The 9,462-nt window shown below is 50.9% G+C and overlaps 1 protein-coding gene across 2 annotated transcripts in view; it reads right to left on the bottom strand.

Annotated features, from left to right (window-relative positions):
- Positions 1-222: 222 nt before the first annotated feature.
- TTC12 (tetratricopeptide repeat domain 12) overlaps positions 223-9,462 on the bottom strand; it is a 48,252-nt gene continuing 39,012 nt past the window's right edge. For both annotated transcript variants that reach the window (XM_061127217.1, XM_061127290.1), the window contains 8 exons: positions 8,794-8,854; positions 7,640-7,777; positions 7,097-7,195; positions 6,577-6,645; positions 3,927-4,028; positions 2,425-2,524; positions 1,415-1,640; positions 223-298 (listed from right to left, as the gene is read on the bottom strand). In XM_061127217.1, the coding sequence (XP_060983200.1) occupies positions 223-298; positions 1,415-1,640; positions 2,425-2,524; positions 3,927-4,028; positions 6,577-6,645; positions 7,097-7,195; positions 7,640-7,777; positions 8,794-8,854 (871 nt within the window). The remainder of the gene's footprint in view (positions 299-1,414; positions 1,641-2,424; positions 2,525-3,926; positions 4,029-6,576; positions 6,646-7,096; positions 7,196-7,639; positions 7,778-8,793; positions 8,855-9,462) is intronic.

Genomic DNA, 9,462 nt, shown 5'->3' with positions numbered 1-9,462 from the left:
AAAACAACAAAAGGGGCAGGACAGGTATTAGGCAAAATCTAGTTCCAACTAGACCCGTTATTTATCAGAGTCTGGGAAAGTCTCATGACCAATAAAAACCAACTGGCGAGCACTCTGAAAATCCACGTTCAGGTCTGGAGCAGATATTCAAAAAGTCTTTATTAGCATAGGAAAAACCAGAGTGAACAGTCATAGGCAAAACCCATTCAGACGCCACATCTCTCAAGAACTCTCCACGTGCTTCATGGTAGAGTTGAGAATTTCCATCCCGTGAAGCTCTCTCAGCTGAGCAGCAAACCTGTTACAATCAAAGCACAAACTCCAGGATATAAATGCCAGAGCACAGACATCTGGTGCCCAGAGGCATCCCCCCGGCTCAGGAAGAAGCTGGCTGGGAAGGCAGGATGGGGCAAGATGCTGTTTCTCTGAAGATCAAAGTGGGGAGCCCCCAGGAGGCCCACGGAACACAGCAACACCCGCTGTGTGAGTGGGGAGCCCCCAGGAGGCCCAGGGAACACGGCAACGCCCGCTGAATGAATGGGGAGCCCCCAGGAAGCCCATGGAACACGGCAACACCCACTGAGTGAGTGGGGAGCCCCCAGGAGGCCCAGGGAACACGGCAATGCCCGCTGCACTAGTGGCAGATATGCCAGGGACCCGTCGGGGCCTGCTTTCAGGGACTGCCTGGCAGGCTGCCATGGTGAGCCCATCCTAGTTAATGCACCTTGTTTTCTGTAGAAGAAAGCTTTTATCCATTCCTTCCATTTGAACAATCAGAACTTGGAAGGACTTTAGGTGTGACCTAGGCCAGCTCCACATTTTCCAAAGGAGGGATCGGAGGGTGAGGCTGGGCGAGAAGGAAGCAAACTGGCCACAGCCCCTCCCTGTCTGCGGAAGGCACCCCTCTGGGGCCAGGGCTCCACGCTCAGGCACATGGGCGCCTTCCAGGAGCACAAGGATCAGGACCAAGCGGAGCGGGAGCCCGCGCTGCAATGGGCACGGGCACGCAGAGGCCCTGGGCCTGGCTTGCCGGGTGCTCTGCATCGCGCTGCCCCCCACCCCGCTCGCCTGTTTGCCCCCGCTCAAGAACGTACCCTACAGGGCACTCTTCCATACGCTTAGGCCCCAAGCAAAAAAAAAAAAAAAAAAAAAAAATGAAGTTAGAGGTTTGTTTCTGGAAAAGCAGAGGAGACAGAAAGGCAGGAGGGAGAGGTGGGGATGGTATGAGGAGAGGAGACCGCGGGAGCTGAGCAGAGAGAAGACGCTGGGGGTGCCAGGAAAGACCCCTGTCCCACGCTGTGTCCCCTCGCAGGCTTCAGCCTGAGCGCTCCCCAGTGTCCTGGGCGGGGCGGGGCCAGGAGGGAAGGGTGTGATTCCTCCAGAGAAGGAGCTGGCTCCCCTTGTCCTTGAGTACCTGGGTTCTGCAGTGCACAGCTTCCCCAGGGCGATGCCCGCGTTCAGCTGCACGGCTGTCTGCCGGGCATCGCTGCCTGCCAGCTTCAGGAGGACGGGCACGATGTCTGTGGACAGCAGGGACGAGGCCATGCGCGGCACCTCCATGCAGTTCCCCAGGCAGAGGGCGGCGTTGCCCACCAGGATCTCGTCCTCCGAGTCCAGCAGCTGCATCAGAACCCCGAGCTCTATGGGGCGGAGGAGAACAGGCAGGGAGGCTGGCAGGGGGACGTGGTGGGCACAGAGAGGGGGCGGTGGAAGGCCAGCTGTGTCACCTGCTCGACGAATCCCTACTGAGTGCGCCGAAGCTCCTCGGCTCCTGGCCGGGTCTCTGAGGGGCCTCAGGAGCCCCCAGCACTCAGCCGTCCCAGGAATGCAGGCCTGGCCTCAGCCAGGTCTGTCCTCTCTACCTCCCGTGCAGAACCTCTGCGCTCCTCTCGACATCCCCTGCCTGAGCGGGAGGCCGGGAGCCGGTGCCCTGGACCTGCGGGGCCGGGACAAGGCTCCATAGGGAAGGGTCCTGCCCCCCACTCGGTGGGCCCCTCAGTTCCCAAGGGGTGGGAAGGTGAGCGGCAGCAGGCCCTGCCCCCCTGACGGCAGCAGTTTGGTGATTAGACCACAGCCGCACTGGACTCCCTATCACGCGTGGTCATAGGTGTTTCCCCCGAGAAGGGAGAGGACCCGCGTCAGGTCGTCTAAGGAGAGTGCTTTGGAAACGATCTTAGTTCGAGCTGTTTCCCAGCTGAGTCTCTGGCATGGGTGCGGTGTCCATGAGCTTCCGAAGGCTAACTAAAGGCTTTCAGAGCCGGAGGTGAGGCGACAGGGTCCCCGGAACACACTGCAGGGGGGCAGGGAGACATGGCGCAACCTCCTCGGTCTCTCCTCCCTCCTCGCGCACAGCGCCCTCTGCAGCTTCGAGGCTAGACTAACCTCCAAGTTAATGTGGGCTCTGCTTATGAAAAGATCACTTACTTTTATCCAGTCTTATCACTTCTTCTCGTGCTTCGTGATAACTGTTTGTGCAGATGGCGAGTATCTTTACTGCGTAACGTGACGCAGTCTGGCCTCCTGCCTAGATTTCAGAGTGCAATGAGAACAAGAAAACCAATGCTATGGTTGTTCCTGGCCGAAAATGACAGTGAGCAGCTGGGATTATGTTCATGGCTTCTTAAACTTCTGAGAGAGTGCTGCTGACAATACGTGTGCTTCCGGGCAAGGGGGCCTGGTCCCTGCTGGGGTGCAGGGTCACTCACATCCTCCCTAGAACGGCCTGCAGCCCCCTTTAAATGGAGGCCTGTCATGGACACCCGAGTAATTATCTGTGGAAGGCTTTAGGAGTGAGGGGCTGAGAAAAGAATGATGCTGTCAATCGGCAGATCTACCAAGAAGGGAGGCAATGGCCCTCCCATGTCATTTCACCATTTGAGAATGAGGGCTGACTTGCTAGGGCTGTCAGACTGACAGGTCTGCATGGAGAACGTCACGAACCTAGATCATTTTAAGAGGTGATAACTGTCAAATCATAACCGTTAGAATCACCCTATGCAGGGGTCTTTAAAATGCATGTGTGAGGAAACACATGCATAATGCACACACATGTGTACATGGAATCAGCAAGCTCCGTTGGGTATGCAAGAGTAATACCGAGTAAATGATGACCATCACCCACGTGGCAGCCTAAACTCAGACCCATTCTGCCCCCTCGATATCACCCCTGCCCCAGTAGGAGCCCCCTCACAGAGCACCCTTCTTAGTGCCACTCAGCCTAGGCGTTTATGAATAAGTCTCCTGTGGGGTCATCAAGCTAACTCAGGTGAGTGAACCTCACTGGGCATGTATATTGCAGCTGGGATCCAGGATGCAACCTAGTAACTGATCTCCTGGCTCAGGAGAATCCAGCTAACTCTTGTGCTTCTGTGTGTGTGCTCAGTCCCTCAGTAGTGTCTGACTCTTTTGACCCCATGGACTGCAGCCTTGCAGGCTCCTCTGTCCATGGGATTTTCCACTGCACTCATATTGCAGGGAAAATCTGAACATACTTTTAAAAATCACGTGGTTACTCTGAAGCCTGCATATTTCATAAATGGAGTTACCCCCCAACCTTTCCAGGAAACTGGAAAGAGCATTGTGAGCAGGAAAATATGAACAGAACCAGGGCCTGAGAAACCTTGTTGAAGCCACTCAGACCATCTTTTTTGAAGACAGAGGCCATGCATTTTTTAAAGTTAGGCTTTAGTGGTAAGCATTTTTATGGATTTGCCTAATGAACCATTATTTGTCCAACAATCTTCCATTGCTAGTCAGAGTAGTCTAGGTGAATAGGCAGAAGGGAAACCTCATTCAAGAAGGTTAGAAACTAGCAGAGGGGAAATGGCAGGACCTTTGCTGAACAAAGCCCTCCTTAACTCTGTTCCCCAAATAAAAGATGACACTCCTGGAAATTCAGGGGGTTGTAACTAATGAAATTATTTTACCTTCAGGAATTTAATCATCTTCTTCACCACTCCTGCTCTGAGGGCCTCCTCAACAATTTTCAGAGAGGAAGAAAGGGTGCGGCTGAGAACACCAGCAGCTCTCTGAGTGAAGCAGAAAGGAAAGGGTAACTAAACGTTCCCACGGGGAGAGGGGCAAGAAAAGGGTAGGGCATTAAGGGGTGCAAACTACTATGTACAAAATAAATAAGCTACAAGGCTATGCTGTACACTGCAGGGAATACAGCCAATAGTTTATCATAACTATAAATGGAACACCACCTTTAAAAATTGTGAATCACTATGCCATACACCTGAAACTTATATAAAATTGTATACCAACTAGCCAACGGGAATTTGCTGTATGGCTCAGGAGACTCAAACAGGGGCTCTGTACCAACCGAGAGGGGTGGGATGGGGAGGGAGATGGGAGGGAGGCTCAAAAGGGAGGGGGTATATGTACACCTATGACTGACTCACATTGAGGTTTGACAGAAAACAACAAAATTCTGTAATGCAATTATCCTTCAATTAAAAAAAAAAAGAAAAAAATTTTATACCGACTATACCTCAATAAAATTTTTTTTTCTTAAAATGCTGATGACGTTTTAAAGTGAACAAGTAGTTTGGTGAGGCAAGAATCATTAGTGTTAGATGCAAAATATGTACCTTGATTTTAAAAATGCAATGGCTGAGTAACTGATAGCAAGTCCTGATGTTTACAGTAAAGCTACTGGGTAGCCAATTCAAACTGAAAGCTGCCAACATGGCCCTTGGGCACAGAGAGGCTCAGCTCATTCCAGCTTCACAAAGGACCAGCATTCACCCCTCAGCAAGAAAGTCCTGCCCTGTATTCCTGTGGGGCTCTGATACCAGCAGGACCCTTATTACACGGCAGACTTCCTGGATTGATCCTCTGGGACTTTTATCTTTCCTGAATCTTTTTATTCTAATTTCTAGGAGACTTTATTGATTTTTATTTTCCAGTTCTGAATTTTTTTAATAGCAAGTTGTTACTCTTTTATGTCCATAACATCATTTTGAATCTTTCTGAAGATACAAATGATAGCTATTAGTTTTTTCCTCTCTTTCCAACATCATCTCTATTTTTTTTTCTGGACTCAAATTTTCTGCTTACTCTGCTTTGCCTGTTTATTGGTATGGCTTTCCTGAAATGCTTCGTGACTCTCAGCTTGCAAGTCACATTTATGAGAAAAGCAGTTATGTCTGGGTATGCTGTGTTTATGGGGAGTCTGTCTACTCACAGGTGGAGAGGTGGCACTCTCAAATACTAGAAAGTAAACATTCTTTCTCTGGTCTTTCAATTCCTTAAGGAAAAAGAAGCTCATGTTTTATGCTCGAGGAAGAGATGCCTGGCTACCAAATGTAGCCCCCTCATCTCCTACTTCTGTCTTCTGCTGTATGCAGTCGGCAGTTTGAATTCTGTCTTCTCTGTAGAACTGCAAGATACACAGGTCACCTTCCAGCTGTGCTCCCCTCATCTGCCCTCTACACAAAGGTGCTTCCCGTGCTGCCTCATTAATTATCAGTCCTGCAGCTATTCTCCATCATCCAGAAATTGGCTATAGTAACTTACCCATCAGGGAGATAACTTACCCGCTAGGTCCACCAGCCAGAAGACCCCAAGTCCCCAAGAACAGCGATGCTTACCACTTTTGGGTTCATGCAACTTTTTTGAGCATCTGATTAAAACCGTGGTGCACCCCTCAAGCCCCATGAAAATGCACATACACGCAGAATTTTCTATACAGTTGCTGGGGGTCTCAGGGAACCTGAAGAACCCACCACCTCTTCCTGGAGCCCAGGTTAAACACTTTGCCCTGTAAGTCTGGATTCACTGCAGGGAAGTTGTCAGCTTGCTGGTCACACACAGGATTCGCTGGACCTACTCAGAACCTCTTCACAACCCTTGAACCAGTCCCCAGGCTGTGACCCTTGAAGGGCTGGTTTCCCAGATCTGCCCTGGATGTGACCCCAATTGTTTCTCCAGGTTTAGAGGCCTACACCTAGGCAGAAAAGTTGGGCTGATTCCTAATGTGAGTGAAGAACACATCCCAGGATGATGGCAAACAGCCTCTTGAATCATATCAACACTCTCCTCCTGATATACTGTGCTAACCACAGGCCTTAGTTTTCTTATCTAAATGTCAGAAACAGAAGCAAGAAAGCCATTCCAGAATTTATCTCCAAGGCGGCTAAAAGCATTGTGTACAAACTTCAGAATCACTGGCTTTAAAATATGTGCCCAGCTTTTTTTGACTATGGAGAAAAGATTCTAAATAAAATCATTTGGCCTGTCCAAGTCACACAAGGATGGTTTGATATGGGACAAATCAGATAGATGACCTGGTGTCAGCTGTTAAGATGCACACCTTCAAGAGAAAAGATTCTGAACTGGAGTTCCTAGATCCTAGGGCATCCACAGATGGGCACTGTGGGGGGCGGGGTCACCAAATCCCCTGGACCTGTAGGCAAACTCAGTATTTCTGTGCTTATGGGCATCGTTTTGAGGAGTATGTCTGACCCAGGCCTCAGAGAGTCAGAAGAAGCTCAAAGGCATGGTGACCACAGAACAAAACAAAATGAGAACAACAAAGGAAGCGGTTTCTGGATTTCCCTGGGGGCAGCTTACTGTGAGGATTCCTCCATCCTGGCTATTCAGCAGAGACAGGCACTTCTTGCTCACCTCCATGGCCCAAACCTACAACAACAGGCAGTATGAGAAGGAGCTTGCGTCTCCGGGTCATGGTCATCTGCAGATTCCTTCTGGGCGCTCATGCAGAACCGACCGCTCCCCACTTCCTCCTTCTCGCCACCGCCAGGTCAGTCCCCATCTCCTTCACAACATCTGCGATTGCTCTCATTTCTTTCCCACGTTCATCTCCCCCAACTACGAGGGCCACATCATATTTGACTGTGTAAATGCAGAACTTAGCACCGTGCGCAGCGCCCTGGACACTCAGCTGATTTGCAGAATGAATGAATGACAGAGTGACTCATCCATCCCTGAGCGGAGCAGGGGTGGAACCTCCGCCCAGCATTCCCCATTCCCAACACCAGGGTTTGAGTGCCCTGCTTCTAGCCTCTACAGGGCAACGAGAGCAGTTCTAAGCAACAGAATGTGTTACGGTAGGAAGAAAAGAATCCGGTACCTCGGAGACAAGGGGGGACTGAAGACACAGGTTCATCACGAGCCCCAGGAGGGCATACATGACGTCCCTGAACAGGTCCGCATCCTCCTCACACTTGGCCTTGGGAAACAAAACAAGGTGATCAGTGATCTTGTCATTGTCACCTGTTCCCCTTGGCGATGTTCCCAGATCTCTCACACTCCCTAAAGGGCCAGTGTCATGAGCTGAAGTGAGGCAGGAAAATCAGAGACCCATTTATAGCACAGACTGTCTGGCGCCTCTGCTGTGGGGCTCTGGCCCTGCGTTCAAATTGCGGAGGGAGCTGCTGAAACGGGTGCTCAAGCCAGCTCCACAGGGAACCCTCCAGATGTCTCCAGGGTGGAGGAGACTTGATCTGGAGAATTCTTTAAGGCCAGCTGTCCATCAAATCTAGGGTTATAGAAGGGGTAAGCCACTGGCCCCTGCACCCTCAAACAGAAGTTTTAGAAAAGTCAGATAATTAATGAGAAGCGCATGGCCCCAAAGCAGGTAGAAGACTAGCTCTGAACAGAAAAGCTAAAATACCATGAGGCTCAAGCAGGCAGCCCCAAAGTCTTCGGAGGCAGACATCTGTCTTTGGGCAGCGGCCTCAGCACTGAAGTTCCCCATGATGGCAAGACACTGGCAGAGAGCTGATATGTTGGTGACCTTGGGATCTCTCTTCTGAAAGGGAAGGAAGAGAAAGCGAATCTGCAGAGAGCAGAGGAATAATGCCGGAATCATCTCCAGGGGTGTCCTTCACGCTCCAAAACATCTGGGAACCAGATGGCCTGATGTCACATGGGGATGTCAGTGGGGTCACGCTGGCAGAAAGGAAGGAGGCATACAGCGGGGCAGACCCCAAAGCGCCTCAGCCTGGTCCCAGTCACTCCACCAACCAACTGGGGCACTGGGGCAAGTCCTGTCCCTTCCCAGAGCTTCCATTTCCACATCTGTGAAATACCAGGATGTTGATGCACCCTCAAAGGACCCCTGAGAGTTCTACGGTTCACTGGGGACAGGTCTCGTCGCAGCACGCTCTTTTGGAGGACTCCCCCGCTACCCCCCAACACCTGCACCTTTCTCCCTCATTGACTCCATCCATCACACCTGCTCTCCTGATCAGGATGACAATTCAGGGGACAGGGTTGCATGAGGTACTTATGACGCTGGCCACCTGATGCAAAGTCTTTTCCACTCACTGGAAAAGACTGATGCTGGGAAAGACTGAGAGCAGGAAGAGAAGGGGATAGCAGAGGACAAAATGGTTGGATGGCATCACTGACTCAATGGACACGAGTTTGAGCAAGCTCTGAGAGTTGGTAATGGACAGGGAAGCCTGGCGTGCTACAGTCCATGGGGTCACAAAGAGTCAGACACGGCTGAGCGGCTGATCAACAACAGTTCAATAACTTATGACAGGACTTTGGTCAGAAGGGGACTGGTGGAGACCGACAAACTCTCCGCCATCACCGCCTACAGCCTTCCTCCCCTGCAACCAGCCCTGCCCATGAACCTTCTCCACCTGCCCCCACAGCAACTGTTCCAATAACCAAGACTTGTATAAATCCCAGCTGTGAATAAATGATCAATCAACCTGAGAGGCAACAGGAGTTCTAGGAGGCAAACCCCTGTTGAAACAGCCCCGCGCACACTCCCAAGAGGGTCTGTCGCAGGTGACAAGACAAGGGTTTGCTCACCAGCACGCCCGTCAGCACCGGAAGGACGTCTGGAAGGCTGGTCTGGAACCAGACTTGAAATCTGTCAAGAGAACATCAGCCATGACTTATTTCTACACCGTGCAAAGTAAAACATAAGTGCAGTGTCTCGGGTAACAGAGCCAATCATCCAGCTGTGGGCCCCTGTGATCTGCTCCTGTGTGAAGGAGTCATTGGGAAGCAGAAAAGGTCATCACTGAGTAGGTCATGTTGCTTTACTCTACTCCTAAGCCTGGAGACTGACCTTTGATGTGAAACAACACATCTCAGAGGGTGACTCTCCTCTGCAGAAGCTGCTGGAATCCTGAGGTTTCTGCAGGTTGACTTCGCACCACCCCTGCCCTCCCCTGGCTCAAAGTTACACGGTGTAAGCACATTGACATGTCACAGCTGTCAGGAGGGCCCCACGGCACGTACACCTCCACCTGATATTCGGGTAGTACTGCCCCCAGCCCCTGCCGATGGCCAGTAGCTGGCTACCTGCACAGGGATCTCTCACGCTATATGACCATTTCTAGGTAAGATGCCATAATGTTGGTGAGGAAATTAAAAACAAAACAAGATGCATTAAAAAAAAAATGAAAAGTTATGAAAATCTAAGATCTTTACTATCTTCTCCAACATCAGCTAAAGAAAAAAACAAAGGCAGGA

Source organism: Dama dama, chromosome 1, assembly GCF_033118175.1.
Source record: "Dama dama isolate Ldn47 chromosome 1, ASM3311817v1, whole genome shotgun sequence".
In the NCBI taxonomy this organism is placed as follows: Eukaryota; Metazoa; Chordata; class Mammalia; order Artiodactyla; family Cervidae; genus Dama; species Dama dama.
The sequence above is the reverse complement of the archived record's forward strand: the minus strand, read 5'-3'. Positions and strand labels throughout refer to the sequence as shown.